At 39.6% G+C, this 19073-nt stretch overlaps 1 protein-coding gene across 1 annotated transcript in view; it reads left to right on the top strand.

Moving 5' to 3' along the window:
- ADAMTS5 (ADAM metallopeptidase with thrombospondin type 1 motif 5) overlaps nucleotides 1-19073 on the top strand; it is a 56277-nt gene that overhangs the window by 16001 nt on the left and 21203 nt on the right. Inside the window, exon 3 of the mRNA XM_040227668.1 lies at nucleotides 10005-10172. Coding sequence (XP_040083602.1) covers nucleotides 10005-10172 — 168 coding nt within the window. The remainder of the gene's footprint in view (nucleotides 1-10004; nucleotides 10173-19073) is intronic.

The raw sequence follows: 19073 nt of genomic DNA, 5'->3' as shown, positions 1-19073 counted from the left end.
CAATTCTTTGGTGCTCAGCCTTCTTTATGGTCCAACTAGTGATCTATTTTCACACATTGACAGCATCTGGGAGGTTTCTTTGTAAGGGAACCACAGTGGCAGTAAATGCAGCTTCTTTGAAGTTTCATGGACCCTCAAAGCAACCGAATTGGAATGAAGAACCTTCTAGCACCACCTTTCTCAGCCCTCCTGAGTTCCTACACCAAGGGATTACACAGGCAGATACAGCAGAGAGGTAGGAAGCCAGATGCTAACGAGAACAGGTGTTTTATTAAAACTGTTTATGTACAATAAGAAGTTTTCTTTTAAGTGGACATGGTTCTACAAGAATAATGTGGGAGGAATGTGGGTTTCTCTGCAAAAAAAATCAAACCTAAATCTTTGCTGTCTGACTACACTCCATGTTCCTTTTAATTTCTTGATTGGACCATTTCTATGTACTTCTTTAGAAGTCTCTGTAATTTATTCTCCAATAAAACAGTGCCTACTTCATTTCTCTTTATGTGTCACATATGGCCTAATCTGAGAAATGTAAGGTCTGGGGATAGGGGAATATGGGTTTAATTTCCCTTTCATAAGGAATCTGGCTTTCATTCATTTTGTTTTCTAATTGCTTTATTATTCTTTAATTTCACTTTTCGCCTAAATATTGCGAACACGTGTTATAAAGTATGAGCCTTAAAAATTGTAGCAAAGATAACCTTACAAAATATTTCCTAATCATCTGTATACGATTACAGAGCTTTGCCTTTGCAGCCAGTGTGATCTTGGGTCATGGAGTTCCCTGTTCTGTTTCCAGCGCTTTATTTTTAGATTGTTGTTTTTAGCCATCAGCCTGAGTTTACTATGCTCCGGATTCTAATTCTACTCTGTTCTTCTATGTAATTTCCTCCCTTTTTACTAGACATTTACTACTTTCCAGATCTGGAGGTTATATCCAGGCTACATATGGTGATGCCGCTGTGAAACCTCAGTTTTGCCAGAGTGTTTTGAATTCACTTGAGTCTATTCCAAAATGAACAATTTGCTTCGTGTGTATGGTAAATATGTTTCTGTGCACAAAACATAAGCTGTGGAGAAAATTTCCAGGATGTTCCCATGATTTTTCTACTTTATTTCATCTATCAGCAATGAAAGGTATAATTAAGAATCAGTTCAGTCAGTCACTCAGTTGTGTCCACTTCTTTGTGACCCCATAGACTGCAGCATGCCAGGCCTCCCTGTCCATCACCAACTCCCAGAGCTTGCTCAAATTGATGTTCATCAAGTCGGTGATGCCATACAACCATCTCATCTTCTGTCATCCCCTTCTCCTCCTGCCTTCAATCTTGCCCAGCATCAGGGTCTTTTCCAATGAATCAGCTAGTTCTTCACATCAGGTGGCCAAAGTATTGGAGGTTTAGCTTCAGCATCAGTCCTTCCAGTGAATAATCAGGACTGATTTCCTTTAGAATTCACTAGCTTGATCTCCTTGCAGGCCAAAGGACTCGCAAGAGTCTTCTCCAGCACCACAGTTCAAAAGCATCAATTCGTCAGCACTCACCTTTCTTTATGGTCCAACTCTCACATCCACACATGACTTCTGAAAAAACCATAGCTTTGACTAGATGGACCTTTGTTGGCAAAGTAATGTCTCTGGTTTTTAATATGCTCTCTAGGTTGGTCATAGTTTTTCTTCCAAGGAGCAAGTGTCATTTAATTTCATGACTTCAGTCACCATCTGCAATGATTTTGGAGCCCAAGAAAATAGTCTGTCACAGTTTCCACTGTTTTCCCATCTATTTGCCATCAAGTGATGGGACTGGATGCCACTATCTTAGTTTTTTGAATGTTGAGTTTTAAGCCAGGTTTTTCACTCTCCTCTTTCACTTTCATCAAGAGGCTTTTTAGTTCCTCTTTACTTTCTGCTATAAGACTGGTGTCTTCTGCATACCTGAGGTTATTGATGTTTCTCCCAGTAATCTTGATTCCAGCTTGTGCTTCATCCAGCCTGGCATTTTGCATGATGTACTCTGCATGAAAGTTCACTTTTATTAACTGGTTTAGCTTCTCATGGCATTCTCTAGTCACTACTTCCTATTTCTGTACAATAAGGGTTTAAAACACAGTCTTGAGGGTTGAACATAACATTTTTTGTTCTTTTTTAATAATTTATTTACTTGGGTCTTAGTTACTTTGTGCAGGATCTTTCATCAGGGTCCACAGGCTGTGAAGTGTGCAGGCTCAGTAGCTCTGCAGACATGTGGGATCACAGTTTCCCAGACCAGGGATCCAACCCGCATCCCTTGTATTGTAAAGTGGATTCTTTAACCACTGGGTAATCAGCAAAGTCCCCCAAAGTTTTTTGTTGTTGTTGTTCTTTTACTCACTTTTACTTGCTCTTTCACTCAGTCCATTGAAACATGTCTCTACATTGAGAATTATCATGTAAGACAGAGGCAAGCCTTAAGTCTTTATCTTGTACTTTTTCTGTCCATGATGTTAAAGTCATAATGAAGTGACCTAAATGAACAGTTCTGAGAAGTGAGGCTTCTTGTGCCACGTGTGAATGGGAATACTTCTCTTTTCCTGCTTTCCTGTTCCTTCCTAACAGAAAGCTAGATTTTGGAGACACAGTCCACTGATGTCAATACAGCTTCCTGGAAAATAGATTTTGATGCATCTAGACACTGCCTAGGCAGTAAAGAATTGCCTTACTGCCTGCCTTCTTGCTATCTTGTAGCAAGGTCAACATCGAGTAAAGTGTTAGGATCTTTGAGAAAATTTTTTAAACTATCAAGAGCATGGTTCCCATCCCTGGACTGTGGGTGGAGGTAAGAATGTGACTATAGCTGTTTTACAATCCAAATGTGAACTGTAGCAAGTTTCAAGTGAATGTAAGTTTACATTTAGAGTTTATGTTTTTAACTTGTCAAACTTTTATTATGGGCTTGTAATAATGATTTCACCTGCTGCACACATGGTTCTCCAACATAATAATTTTATTGATGTTGGGCCAGCCTCTAATGTGCTAGGGGAGCCATCTGATTTTATTTAGACTCATGAAATCCGTAGTTTGCAAACAGGCTGAAGCTCTGCCTTAGAGTGGTTAATTATAAAATGTGCTAAGTGAATCTCGCCATCAAGAAAGACTCCAAAAATGCTTCCTAAGCTAAAATCAGGCCGCTCAAAGAGTCAGGGCCAGATAGTCAGCTGGAAACTTAGGAAGCGGTGGAAACACAACAGTATGGCTGCCTGTGTTTTGCTGCGGTCTGAGCTAGTGCTCTGGTTCTGCTGATGTGCGTGTGACTCTGCCCCCGCCATCGATTAGATTAAACGAGGCCATGTTTTGAAAGGCTGCAGAGGCCCTGGAAACACCATAGACCAAAGCCAAGTACACAGAATCAGATGTCAGGACCGGCTGTGAGATGTGAGGTGAAAGGAAGCCAGGATTAAACTTGGTATTTACCCTCAAAACCCATAGCTTTAATCAACATGAACTGAGCATTTTTTTTTCTGTCCGGTTTGGAGCAGTGCCATACTGTGTCTTTCTTGGCCCCTAGATGAAAGGTGGGAATAGGTCTTTGCTCCATGTCCAGAGGCAGCATTGAAAGATGTAGTTTTAGTATCAGTTGGTTTGTTTTGAAATCAAATCCCAGTTCGTATTTCTCTAGGGAAAGCCTATGGGTTGTCTGCCATGGGTATGGAAAGCCAACAAGTTGAAGGTAATATAAAATAAATATATCACACACAATGTGTAATTTTTTTTTTCCTTCTTAGGATTAGAAAATTTTCCCTTGTCTCCCAAACTGAGTGTCTGATTATCAGACACTAGTAATCTAATGTCTACTAATCAGACACTAGTAATCTAGCATCTGGTAATCAGAATTTATCAAAAACTACATAAGATTAAACTACTTGTAAGTTAAAATTATAACAAACCCAAGATATCAGTGAGAACAATAAAGTTCAGTAACAATCACTGGGCCTTTATATTTCTCAGGCACATTTTCTAAGCACTTTGCAACTTTTATATCCTTTAAGCCTCACAAAATCCCATGAGGTGAGTACTATTAATGAGTCACCCAATAAAGGAGGATGCTGACACACAGAGAAGTCTCTAAACTGATCTAAGGTCAACAACTAGGTATACTGCTTGGGAAAAAGTTAAATCCAATTTATCTGGCTCCAGAGCCCAAAATTTGGACACTATGCTAGAATGGCTTGTTAGGATCCCTTTTGAAAGATAGTCTTGAATTTGAATCAAAAGAATATCGACACAGCTATTTATAAGGTGAAAAAAAATTATTTTCTCCCTTCTAAATTACATCACTGATATAACATTTAGCATTTTGTGTTTACGGCTTCCCTAGTGGCATAGATGGTAAAGAATCTGCCTGCCAATACCGGAGACCCAGGTTCAATCCCTGAGTCAGGAAGACTCCCTGGAGAAGGGAATGGTTACCCAGTCCAGTATTCTTGCCTGGAGAATTCCATGGACAGAGGACCTTGGCAGGCTACAATCCATGGGATCACAAAGAGTCAGACAGGTCTGGGTAACTAACACAAATGTTTTTAAATGGGAGTTTAAGAGTTTTACCACTTCTCTTAAGGATTCGCATTTGAATAGATGCGTAGGATACAATTATTGGGGCTCCTGGTTTCCTTCACCAAGGATTCTAGGTCCTGATCCCCTGTGAGTTTTTGACTCCCTTTCCAACCCCTGGCAAGACTTTCTTGAACCTTAATAATCCCAGCTGGAAAATTAGGTAAAAATAAAAACATGACCTCATTAAGAAACAGATGCTTCATGAGCAGGGCTTTCTTAAGTAAACACATGACAGAGCTTTTTGTGACATTTTTTTAGGATGTGATGCTGTGGCCCCTTGCCTATTGGCCGGTTTGGGGTCAGGACACAAGAGCTTGAAGTTCTGTTTAATTTACAGACCAAAGTTTAGAAAAACAACCCGATTTCCTTCCTGAGGTTAATATTATAAATCAGCCCTGGTTGTACAGTAATACCTGAGTTGAATAAGAAGCTAAACCAGCATTTTCCTGTAATGTGTCTTCACCAGGATGTCCCTTATTTTGGATTTTCTGACACCAAATTCATGCGTGAATTTAAGGAGGCAAGATGCTATTTAAAATCTACATTGTGAATATCCAAGATGAAATTGATTTAATGAAATTCTGCCTATGTACCAACTTTAAAAAATGATTGTTGTCCAAAAAAAGTTACCAGGTGACTAATAGTTTGCTGTTTCTGAGCTAACACTTATAACTCAGACTCTTACCCTACAGACTTTGCTTTGACATAATTTACCCGAAACTCATTTCCTCCACATAATTCAAATAAACTCTTGCCTGAGGTTACTTTGTATGATGGGCACTCATTAGCAGGACTGTCATGCTTATGACATGGTTTAATATCTATTAAGAATCGATGGGTATTTTCTACAGAAGCCCTTATAATTTACACCTGGATTTTTACTAATGATTTCAAACATCAAGATACAGTTGTAAGGGCTGCATCACTTGGGGAAATAATGAATTGGACCCCCACATCACTGTAAATTTCACTCTGACTTCTGTAATGCTTTTTAAAGAAATTTAGTGTATGAATGCCATTAACAAACTCACCCACTGCCTAACAGTGTTTGGTCTGTAACTGTGTTTGGATTTTACGTGAGAAGTGGCTCCCAATTACATCACTCAAGAATTAAAGATTCACAAAGAAAGATAGCATTGTAAATAGGTTGCTTAACTTAGTTAAGGCAAACAAACTGCTCTTCAATCTTTTGCAGGTCTACTGATTACAAATGGTTCCATATACAAATGCTAATGCTTCCTTGAAGCAAGACTTTGGAACCTCTCCTTTAAACCCAGATCTTGAATTGTGGTCCTTAATCCATATCAGCCTTGCCCTCTCACTAGGATTTTTCACATCCTGTTTTAGTAAAGGAGCTTGGTAGAACTTCCTCAAATCTCTTCCCTTACCTTTCAAAACTGCCTTGAATCTTGAATTCACTCTTTTCCCATACTTGGCCTAGAGAAAGAAGTGTCTGTGTCTTTCCAAGGGAAAGAACTGCCTTTCTCTGTGACTTTCTGGATCCTATCTCCCGGACTCCTCCTCGATCTTGTGCTAAGTCACTTCAGTTGTGTCCAACTCTGTGAGACTCTATGGACTATAGCCTGCCAGGCTCCTCCATCCATGGATTTTCCCAGGCAAGATTACTGGAGTGGGTTGCCATTTCCAATTCCAGAGGATCTTCCTGATGCAGGGATTGAACGTGTGTCTCTTCTATTTCCTGCATTGACAGGCAGGTTCTTTATCACCAGCTCCACCTGGAAGCCCACCCTTCAACTAACTCTGGTTTGCATTGCTCAAAAAACTCATCATAAAAAATCCTTTTGATGAAAACGGTACATTATTTTAGGAGATGTCAACATTTTCTCTGACACTTTTATCCTCTGGGGCACATGTGTTTAAATCTCAGCTTCACTAATCCTGCTCAAGGCTGCTTGTGCGAGAAGCGATTCAGCTCTAATCCATGCCTGTCATTTTGCACATCTCATTGGATGATTTAGGAACAGATTCTCACTGGAAAAGGCCATCAGTGACATCATGATAAATTCTGGTCAAGCCCTTCACAACATCTACTTAAAATGTGTTGCTGTCAGTTGCGACAGAACATTCAAAATTTCCTAGGTTCCAGGCTTTTCTCTGTTAATAAGCATGTGGTTTCTAATGCAAGTGTCCCTTGAAAATAACTTACGCTTTTATTTGTATCCTGGCACTCTAGGGCTCAAAGACACAGGGTGATTTCAGGCTGACGTTAGGTGTCCTAGCTTAATGATGAGGGGAATCACATTTGAGAATGCCATTTCTTTGGCTGTCCACAGCCTTTAGTATGCCTGTCACGTCTCTCCTGAAGAGTGTCCAGACGTCCTGCACATTGTTCTTCCATTTCAATCCCTCTCCAGCTTCTGAAGGGAAGTCACATGGGTCTCTCTCGCTGTGCCCTGGATCCAGCTCCTGTAGCACTGGCTGCCTGTTTCTCTGGGTGCTGAAACGGTCTTCACATTGCCCGTGATTCTCCTTGTCCTGGGGAGAGCATTCCTCTCCCAGCCAGCTGACAGGCTTTCTTCATGGAGAACAGGACATTCATCCTCGCTCCGAGGAATCTGTCTCTCTCAGTTGACCTGCAAGCAGTCCCTTTCTGACTGACTCTGGGAGATCTTATAAAATTCACTTCTCCTTTCAGCTCTTGCCAAAGTGGACCTCCGATTTGTTCATGCCCAGAGTGGCTGTCTTTTCTAATGACCGTATACCTGTATCTTCAGCAACAAGTTATCACATGGATAAATTAGCAATTCAGAGGCCAAAGAGTCTGCCAAAAGATTCATTTAAAAAGACCAGAGCTTCTTAAAATAAATTGCTTTGCTTTCATAATTGATATTTAGCACATAGGCATCACCATTATGTATAAAAGAAGAAAATAGAGGTACTTTCCTCGGCCCCTCAAAGTGAATTTGGTGTTTACCATGTGGCTTGTATTTAAATGAAATATCTAAAATTTAGCATCCAGATGAAGTGAGTATCTCTTGAGGCAATAATACACATGCATATGAATAGTGCTTTTATCTAGCTACATTTGGAGGAAAAGACTATTATTCCATTGAATGTGCTAGTCACTTAGTCATGTCTAACTCTTTGTGACCTAATGGACTGTAGTCCACCAGGCTCGTCTGTTCATGGAACTTCCGGGCAAAAATACAGGAGTAGGGTAGCCATTCCCTTCTCCGGGGGATCTTCTCGACCCAGGGATCCAATCTGGGTCTCCTGAACTGCAGGCAAATTCTTTACTGTCTAAGCCACCATTTCTCCATTAAATAAATATAAATGTCTTATGAAATAGAGTGAAAAAGATCACATTTTTTGAAGTATAAAACCTAGATTCACAATACAGAGGTTCCCTTGGGCTACTTTCTCTACTATGCCAAGGGGGGAAAAACTCAAGTATGAAACCTCCACACTAATCCCACAGTGTTCACTGATAAACCTTCTACATTCTCAACAAGTATTTGATGTACTAAGTAACTTCTAGCAGTTTTGAATAGGATGTGAATGAAAGGTACTATTTTTCTGTGGGTGCGGTGAAACTCAACATACCACCCAAAACTTGGACGAGCTCCTGCCAATCTTCTTTTGCATATTATTTGGAAGATATTTTATGAACTACACTGTGAGTTTATGCTGCTGACCAAATAGAACGTGAGTGGTGGTAAGAGGGTTTCCCGCAGAGAACTAACTAGCTGAGTAAATGCTATTGAAATAAATAACTGTATAAATAGCATCAAAATGCAAAGCTTAGAAGGTCACTGAGCCCTGGCCACTTAATTTCAACCACAACAGCAACCAGCTGCTCAGTGGACAATTTTATTATGAGGTGTTAGTGATTTAACAAGTTGGCCCCAAGTAGTTGGAATTTGGCGTGAAAAATTTCATCTCTGTTGGGTTTTACTGCTGCACACTGGACTTTTTCTTGGCAGAATGGCCAAAGTTCCTGCCTTTGGTATTCAGGAACCCAAGGAGAATGCAGTAATCACTTTTCTATGGTATTTTCCACTTTTTTTCTTTCTTTCTTTCTTTTTTTTTTTTGGTGGTTTGTGTAGAGTTTTAAAAAGCTTTGCAAAAAACACTACTAGGATGTCTTGTTTACTATTTAGAATCTCTCCAATCTGAATTTTACCACTGAAGTATATGCACCACCATGTGTAAACTAGATAGCTAGTGGGAAGTTGTTGTATAACTACAGGGAGCTCAGGCTGGTGCTCTGTGATGACCTAGAGGAGTGAGATAGGAGGGTGGGAGGGAGGCTCAAGAGTGAGTGGGTATCTGTGTACTTAGAGCTGATTCACATTGCTGTATGGCCAAAACCAACAGATCATTGTAAAGCAATTATCCCCCAATTAAAAAAAATAAAAACTAAAAAAAAAACCACAGTATTTTAAATGTATTGTATAATGTATTATACGTTTAGACTATGTGAAAAATTAATCCTATGTAATAAAAAAATTTAGTCACATTGTAAGAATGGGCTTATGTACTCTGTGGAATAATACCTAGGATGGTAGAACAAGAGCACCAGTGTGGGGTCACAGAGAGTGTGTTTGGTAAACTTAAGCACAAACACCACCTGAGTGGTTTTAGATAATCACTTCCCTTCTCAGTATTTGTTTTCTCTCCAAGGGCTAACACTTGGTGAGAGTCATACTGGTGCTTTAGGCATTTCTTAAATGCAAATGGGTATATCCTCAAGATATAGCATTTACTTGCGGAACTAGTGAACATTCACAACTCACTGAATAACTGAAAGAAATGAAAGGGTGAAGCAAGCTAACATTTGCATGAAACCAGGAAGTTACTAAGTTCACTTCTTTCTTTTCTCTTCTAGTCATCTCTTATTTGGCTACCTATTTATGTGGCCAAGAAAATGGAAGTCCCTGACCTTCAAATACTATGTATTAAGTGTTTGTAACTTGCAGAACATTGAGTTAAATATAGATTTTCCAGCAGTGGCTAGTGGAGAGTGGCGGGGTAGGGAATGCTCTCTGATCTCATGGGGCTTATAGTTGAGCACAGAAGATGGAAAATTAACAAGCATTCAAAATAATATGTTGTGAGGACTATGACATAATCCCACAGTTGCCTTGCAAATTCTAGATTCTAAATAAGGTCTGTTTCTACATATTCTTGAGCATGTGTGATCCAGATGGATTATGGGAACATCTCGTCTCGTGTAATTTTTCAGTTTTCCCCAGAATATTCACCAAAAGTGGCCGCTCTGATGACATGCAGCTTTAATTTCCCTAGGGGCAGTCCAGTCTCTGTGTGAAAAAGCAGTTAAAATGAACTCATGGACAATTGGGAAGAGAAGAGTCAAGTGCTAGTTTAATTGCCACAGAAAAGTAGATGCGCAAAAATCACTCATTATTTGCATTTCATCTATCCTGTCTTTTAGGACATCTGCTTGGCCTCTCCCATGACGATTCCAAGTTCTGTGAAGAAAATTTTGGCTCCATGGAAGATAAGCGCTTAATGTCTTCCATCCTAACCAGCATTGACGCATCCAAACCCTGGTCCAAATGCACCTCAGCCACCATCACAGAATTTCTGGATGATGGCCACGGTAGGTACAGTTCCACAGGCTCAGAAACAACACCTCATTGTATCCTCCTGGTGTTCACCTTGCCCTCCAAGACAATGGTTGCTGAGACAGTGTCAGGAAAAGGAACAAGGGGGTCTGTCTACTCGTATGGAATGCCAACATCCTTGGTGGCATTATAGCCATGGTATTTTTTGCTTTTGAATTGCCAAGTTCAAAGAGAAGCAGTGTGGGAGACCACACAGAAGGCCTCGCTAGTGCCCTGAAAGCCTGGCTTTTATTCCCTCTTTCACCACACCAGCCTCCTGTGAGAATGCTGGCATATATCTCATTTTCCTGTTATTAATAGGACTCTCAGAATTATTTGTTACACGCTTATTATAAAGGTATGGTTAGAATGTAAGTGACCATTCTGTCAGATTCTCTTTCTGGCAGCATAAAACCAAGAAAGGAAGCTGTATAGATCTACATTCCCTACAAGACTTGGCTTCACCCTGGCAGCCCGTTCTCCTGCAAGTGGAGTAAAAGCTTCAGAAACAGAAATAGAAAATCAATCTGAACCGTGAGAAAACAGTTTAAGAACTTCAAAAGAAAATCTTTGGCTTTATCCTCTAAATGGAGTTCAAGAGCACAGCATAACTTTATTAAGGCCTATTAAATCTAGGATTAGTGCTGTAAATTATATCAAAATACCAAGGAAGTCACAGTTTTTAGAAATAATAATTCTGGCCCTGAAGTAATCTTTGAAACAAGCTATTGCTAATTTCCTAGCATCCCTATTACCTTAAAATACTGGAAACAAGCGAATAGATGAGATAAATTTGGAAGAGATTTTCAGAGACCACAGAGTTCAAGTTTCTTATATTACGTGTGTGCGTGCTCAGTCACTTCAGTCCGTCCCTGCTCTTTGACACTATGGACTTTTTTGCGACCCTTTGGACTGTAACCCACCAGGCTTCTCTGTCCATGGGATTCTCCAGGCAAGAATGTTGGAGTAGGTTGCTATTCCCTTCTCCAGGGGATCTTCACAACCCAGGGACTGAACCCACCTCCCCTGCACCTCCTGAGGTGCAGGCAGATTCTTTACCCTCTGTGCCACCTGGGTGGACACATTCCCGTTCCTTTTTCTTTCCTCTTAAAATTTATTTCTTTCTAAAACTGATGGTTGAAGTAAATGGGACAGAAATTCTTGATCATGATAATTGTTCACAAATTTATCTCAGGATATGGTTCAAAGCTGGATAAAGAGAATCTGGGGTAACTGTTTTCCCCTAGTTCCATAGCAATTATAGCTTGATATTTTTGTAACTTCTTAGTGAGTTTGTATTCTTGAGCTTTGGCTACATAATTACAAGACAATTAGTAAATTCAGTTCTTTTCAGACAAAAGGAAATTCTACTATATAGCCTTTTGTTGTCTTGTCGCCAAAATGTTCACAAACTCATTTTTGCTATGTTAATAGTGAATTGATAATGCTTTAGCTACTTTCGACTATTTAAATTTCCTGTTCCTGAAAACAGTACCTACCCAGCTTGCTTTAAAATTTCTCTTAACACAAAATAAATGTACTTTGTTAGTTGAAAAGATGGCCTAATATCTCAAAGATTTAGAAACAATTTCAAGAATCGATGTGTTAGGTTTATCCTAGACTAATAATAAAGTGGTAATTTTCTGTTTAGTTAGCTCAGTTTAAAATGCTGAGTAAATGCAGAGTCCTGAGATGAATGCTTACCTAATTATCTGCCTACCTACATTGATCAAGTCCATATCTAATAACATTTCTTCTTAGGTGGAATCTTAGTTTCCACTCTTATTGTTACTTTTACTGTTTTTTTTTTTTCAGCTTTTGTGAATATGGAATAACATTAAAATTTTATTTTAGAATCCCACATTATACATTCCAAAAGGTTGAGCTAAACTTTGAATCACTAAATGAACAGATTTAGTTGCTAAGGCAGCAAATACTTATGGCTAAAATGGGACCAACTTTTTTTTTTTTTTTCCTGTATAAGTATTAGGTCAGCTAATTACAATGCTGTGCAAAATCTTGTTCCTTATTGCCATATTTCTGGAATGATTCATTTATTTCATGTTTGTGGAATTCATGATTTTACTTTCCATGCAGTAAAGATGCTTCCAGTATTGTTTTCACTTTCTAAATCTCATTTCTGTATTTAAAGGAGTCTACACTCAGATTTTTAAAATTTTTACAACAAATTTTATACATCTTCCTACATCTGCTCCAAAGGATCTCCTGGTAGATAACCACCAAACCGTACTTTTACTAGAAATAGGTCTCATTCATTTGCACTGAGAAAATCTTATCTAACTTTCCCATCTATATGTTAAGTAAATAAATAAATTTCATTACCCATATTTATTGGACAGGAAATTCTCATAATATAGTCATTCATTCATTTGTTTCATCAAAACCTATAGTCTTTCACCTTTGAGTGTTGAGTAAGCAGTTTTGTGTTTTAGCTAACCCTTCAACCCCGCTCTGCCCACCAAAAGAAAACTGATTTTATGATGAGGGTCTAAGAAAGACACTGTAGCTGTGACACAGTGGTAAGATCAATTATATTCATTTCAAACCTAACCTATGCATGCTCCAGTCATGTCCGACTCTTTGCAACCCCGTGGACTGTAGCCCACCAGGTTCCTCTGTCCATGGGATTATCCCAGCAACAATACTGAAATGGATAGCAATTCCCTTCTCCAGGGGATCTTCTCGATCCAGGGATCAAACCCGAGTCTCCTGTGTCACATGCGGATTCTTTACCGCTGAGCCACCAGGGAAGCATTCATTGAAAAACAGATACAGAATCGAAGCTACAATACTCTATGTAGCACTGTCATTTAAGCGTCACTTTAAATACCTTAATAACTTTTAGAGTGAAACCAAAAACTGACTTAGATCAGTTCAACTAAGAGTGTGGTGATAGGAATTAGTCAGCGGGATTTTGAGATGGTGGCCGTTCTGACATTTCAACTTCAGAGCTTAGAAGAGAATCAAGGGGACTGTCAAAGCCCAAGGCAATGGAAAGACAAACAAAAGCAAACAAACACACATCTTTGTTAGAAGACTGAGCTGATGTCATGAAACCATATCATCAAATCTTCCTTTTCCATCTACTATTTGCATGCAGAGCCCATTCGTTCACATGCAGTAGGAATGAAATGTTTCTGTTTTTCTGTTCTGATTTTCTAGGCTACTAACAATTTAGGGCTTCCCTCATAGCTCAGTCGGTAAAGAATCTGCCTGCAATGCAGGAGACCCGGGTTTGATTCTTGGGTTGGGAAGATCCCCTGGAGGAGGAAATGGCAACCCACTGCAGTATCTTGCCCCGAGAATCCTATAGACAGAGGAGCCTTGTGCGCTACAGTCCAGGGGGTCACAAAGAGTCAAACACAACTAAGTGATTTAGCACACACGCATGCAGAGTACATAGAAAATCCATTTATATAATTGCTTACCTGTCTCCTTCCCACCTCCAGCAATGCTGGAGAAATGAGTTCTTAGGGTACAATTTAATTTGTATCATTTGTTTTTAAAATTATTAGCCATAAGTAGCTAGACATGTGTAGCACTCTACCACTGCCAAATTTAAATTTATTAATATTGAGTGCTTTCTGATTTAGTTCCAACAAGAAATGCACAGCAATTAGGTTATGACTGACAATTCAGTTTGCACACTCTAAAATAACTGGGCCTGCAAATTTCTGATTCAGAAAGGAAGAAGTCATGTCTTATGGGGGACCCACAACCCCAGCCTGGCCAAGATACTTGTAACTTTCTGCAGTGTTTATACAACCTAGCTCTAGGCAAATTGGCTTAGGAGTATGATCCTCAAAAATAAAGGTAAGCACTGGCAGAGAAATTGCTTAGCAAAAGCAAGTTATTAAATTTCCTTTCTCAAATGCTTAATAATCTTGAAGCCAAAAATAATAGCCGTGTCCTCTGGATCACTGAGTACCCAGTGCCAGGTGATGAGAAAGGGCCACTGCCAAAGCAGATACAGCTCAAGCACACCCAAGACACAGGCTGCTAAGGAAAAGCTATAGACATCTTTGAAAAAGTCATATTTAAAGAACTAATTTGCAGCCTCTTACTGAACACACAGCTTTGGAGAAAAAGTGATATTAAAAAGCCATTCTCTTAACCCTTTGTAAGTATAGACAGTAGAGGTCGTAATACGATCTTAACATTTGGTTTTTAGGGTCTTATGAAATTCAAAGCCCACTATGGTAGCCTCTTGATTTTTCAAAGTAAATATGTTCTTTAACAGAGTCTGCAAGTGAGACATGAATTTTAAGTCCACAGTGACCTGTTTATAAAGCTAATCTTCATCCTCAAATACAGAGAATTTTTAATCGAAATTTCCCTGGAATAACATCTGCTAAACAGTGTACTAATGCTTCTCACAGTTTCACAAACAGACCTCGTGAATTACTGTGAATTACTTTGGCACAGTAATGGCTATGCCTTTATCATTGCCCAAGTTAGTTTAAGGGCTTCCCTAGTGATTTCCCTTGAGCTTAGATGGTAAAGAATCTGCCTGCAATGCAGGAGACCTGGGTTCGATCCCTGGGTCGGGAAGGTCTGCTAGAGAAGGGAATGGCAATCCACTCCAATATTCTTGCCTGGAGAATCCCATGGACAGAGGAGCCTAGAGGGCTATAGGCTGAGCAACTGACTACTGAGTCACTGACTCAGTGGTAAAGAATCCTCCTGCCAATGCAAGAGATGTAGGTTTGATCCCTGGATCAGGAAGATTCCCTGGAGAAGGAAATGGCAACCCGCTCCAATACTCTTGCCTGGGAAATCCTATAGACAGAGGAGCCTGGCAGGCTACAGTCCACAGGGTCACAAAAGGGTCAGAAATGACTTAGGGACTAAACAACAAGCAACAAGTTAGTTTATCCATCACTGAACCCATGATGCATCAGTGTCTCTTTTAATGTTAGACATTCAAATAAAGACCTCGAAGAAGAGTTGCAAGACCAGGGAAATGATGATAAAGAAACGAGTGTTATGAGGGTTCTTTGAATGAGTTTCATTAAGAATATTAATTTATTTCTCTTAGGCCAAGAATATTTGGGCCACTTTGTGTGTGTGTGTGTGCACGCACACTCTACTCGGTTTGCAGGATCTTGGTTCACTAACCAGGGATCCAATCCAGGCCCCTGGCAGTGGAAGCATGAAATCCTAACCACTGGGCCTTCAGGGAATTCTCTGTTTGGGTCAGTTCTTAATTTCATTGTGTGTATTGAAAAGGAAGAGAAGACAGAAATAACTACAGTGCTAGAAATGGGGGAGGGTGGGGAGAAAAAGAACAACCAACCTTCATCTGATAATTTTCATTAGTCATTAATATGAAAGATAGTGACACCATTCAGATATTAAAAAGAAAGATTTTTCTGCTCCATTTCCTGGAGACCTGGCATACCTTCCATCACCCAAAAGTGTACTTTATGGCCATGGGATATGACCACATTATTCCCTTTATTTGTTCATTGCAAATCACTAAGTCTTATTTTTTAAACTTTTCACCTTACTTAAAGCATTTAATTTAACATGGATAGTGAAAACAAATTTGCAATATGCACACATTTTCATTGTTTTTACACAGAATGTTAAGACAAAAGGAAAGAAGGAAGGAAAAGAGATGGGGAAAGAAAAGGGGAAAAGAACTTGGCAATTTTATGGAGCAAAATAGACAAAATGTTGGCAGCGAAGTCCAGATAAGATTTCAGGCTAAGATAAATCTTAAAATATGTAAAGATTTGGTTGAGAATAAAAGTAATAGAGATTAAGAAAAGTCAGCAATAGACTGAACACTTTTAGAGGTCGATATAAACGGTATTAAAGACTGATCAATTTCCTTGCTAACCCCTCCTCAAATTGTACACATTTTTTTTAGATGAAAGATGTATATCCAATCCACTGTTACTCAGATCTTAAATATGCCATATCATGAGATTCAGAATCAAACTGTATTTTGATTTTTTTATTCTTCTTCCCTGGCCCCAGTCTGCCGTTTGGTATTGCTGTCTATACCTATTTTATCGCCAAATGACATGTCAACATATAGATGAAATCGATCGACTGTAGATTTCAGTGTTATCAGAAGCTAATGCAGCAACAAATCCTGATGCTGAGAACATTAAAGTCATAAGTAAAAGGCAAATCTGAATAAAGCTTTTTTTTTAAGCAAGAACAGCTCATCTCCAAATGACCTCTAAGGGAAAACCACAGAGCTAAATATGTTTGGTCTCTTTTTAATAGTCAAGCAAATATGTTATGGCTCAGTGGGTAAAGAATCCACCTGCCATGCAGGAGACACAGGAGACACGGGTTCGATCCCTGGGTCAGCAAGATTCTCCTGGAGAAGGAATTGGCAACCCACTCCAGTATTCTTGCCTGAAAACTCCCACAGACAGAGGAGCCTGGCCAGCTACAGCTCAAAGGGTGGCAAGCAGTCAGACACGACTGAGCAGGAGGCATACATGAGCTTAAACAAAGAGGGACCACATCTTGAAGCCTCCTTTGTTGTAAGTCAATTTCCAATTGCCTTGTCCGTTTCTTTTCACAAGTCATCTGCCAGGGAGGTTGAAAGGTGTCAGTGACGTATCCATGGGGAGGTGATGCGTTGTTTTGACTTGGGGAAAAGCAATGTCGACCCATGCCACAGGCACCCATGCGTGTTAAATACTTCCCAGGTGATATTTAGTTACCCAGTGTTACAGTCTGTGATTTTCAGTGAAAAAAAAAAAGATTCGTCAAACAGTACTTTTGAAGATCTGAAAAGCATTCTTGATGCCTCAGAAATCTATTGACAGTCTTCTACCATCATCAATCCACTAAGCGTTCTCTGCTTTACACAAGGCTCTTTTTTATGTAGCAAGGAAGATAATGCTCTTCCTGGAGTCCAAAGGGCCTCATCTCATTTTATCTTCTAAACAAAGCTTAGTGAGGTTTTACTATCATTCCTTCCTATTGACTTGCTGTTGATGTTTTTCTTTTAACTTGATGTTTTCCTCCCAAAGTTCTATTTGGCTGGATAGGAGGTTTTAATGCTTTTTCTGGCCTGCCTTAAAAAGCTTTACCTCTTCAAAAGTTCTGGCTTAGAAGTTAAATAGGAACTTTGCTCTTTATTCATTTTCATATAATGCCTCCATCACAGATTGACAAATTTCAAGGTATTCGCTTTGAAGAAACTTGAGCATAGTTGTAAAAACATTTGCAGTGTACTTAAAATGTGCTGAATATTCCATTTCTCAGTGGAAAATAGGATTTAAACATGGTTTTCTTTTGTTGGATAAAAAGAATAACTCGAAATAAATCTGAAATGTTAAATATGTTGGGCATAGTACCAGTATGATTGTTTTATGTTTTTCTGATCACCCCTTAATAGCTCTGTGAGCTAATTTTGCCCCTCCAGTGTCACAGTGAGAACATCAACATTTCATAGATCTTGAAAATAAATTAGGGACGGTGAACTAATTTGGCCAAGAACATTCAGCCATTTAGTGTTTTGCCAGAATTAGACTTTAGACCGGGTGTTTCTACCATTAGGCCTGGTGTTACTGTTTAAAGGATTCATACACATGCCTGCCCTTTAGCAATAAAATAAGCAGCCTGTCCACATGGTAAGCAGAGTCAGGTTTGTATATGTTAAGAAGAGCAGGGTCTGAGCATAAAGCCCTAATAGCTATGAGACCTTAGGTAACTGATCCTTAGGTCTTCAAGTTCCTCGGTTTCCTTATCTGCAAAATACAGAAAATAATGCTTGAGTTGACCAAAAATTCTGTTCCAGTTTTTCCATAACATCTATGGGAAAAAACAAAAGAACTTCTTGGCCAACACAACAGAACCTGCTATGTAGAATTCTCGTAAAGATTGAATAAACTGATACATTTAAAGAACTGAAAAGAGTGTCCAGCTAAGTCACTTCATTCGTGTCTGACTCTTTGTGACCCTGTGGACTATAGCCCGCCAGGCTCCTCTGTCCATGGAATTCTACAGGCAAGAATACTGGAGTGGGTTGCCATGCCCTCCTCCAGGGGATCTTCCCAACCCAGGGACCAAACCTGGGTCTCCTGCATTGCAGGTGAATTCTTTAACCTTTTGAGCCACCAGGGAAATCCAAAAAGAGTGTCAGTGTATAACAAATATTCATCATTTTTAGTGTGTAAATAATCAGTGTGTCAGAGAAGGCCATGGCACCCCACTCCAGTACCCTTGCCTGAAAAATCCCATGGATGGAGGAGCCTGGTAAGCTGCAGTCCATGGGGTCGCGAAGAGTCAGACACGACTGAAGTGAACTAGCAGGACACTCTTTTCAGTTCTTTAAATGTATCAGTTTATTCAATCTTTACGAGAATTCTACGTAGCAGATTCTGTTGTGTTGGCCAAGAAGTTCATTCGTTGCAATTCATTGCAAGTTCGTTCAGTAGCAGTCAGTGTGTAAATCCTAAAATCAAGTAAATAGAAAAATACTGAAACTGATAGACAATATGTAAGCTCCTATACAAACTGAGGAAATTAACGGAGTTAACTCACTCAGGAGGAATTTCTTAGGGAACCTTTCTGGGGAAGGCGACGTGTATTTTAGCTTCTGAGTTTGCACCGTCTGTGTGTCAGCTTCTGCTGAGTCCCCACTCCCTGTCTGACCCCCCCATCACTGTGTACTCTAAAGATCCAACAAATACCAGTTGCACTCAACAACCGACACAAGGAGAGAAAAGGAGGTGAAGAGTGACAAAATGGGCTCAGTCCCAAGTTATCAGAGATATTTTCCTTTCTTTTCCCGCTGCTCCAATGCGTGGTGCCTGAAAGCTCCTCATTAAAATTCTTTCAGTCTAAGAGAAAGACTTGACTTACTTTGCTTCCTTCAGTTTATCAGGAGCCCTTGAGGGGTG

The sequence above is a fragment of the Oryx dammah genome, unplaced genomic scaffold (genome assembly GCF_014754425.2).
Source record: "Oryx dammah isolate SB20612 unplaced genomic scaffold, SCBI_Odam_1.1 HiC_scaffold_2, whole genome shotgun sequence".
Lineage (NCBI taxonomy): Eukaryota > Metazoa > Chordata > Mammalia > Artiodactyla > Bovidae > Oryx > Oryx dammah.
Note: the sequence above shows the minus strand (reverse complement) of the source record. Positions and strands in the feature narration are given on the sequence as shown.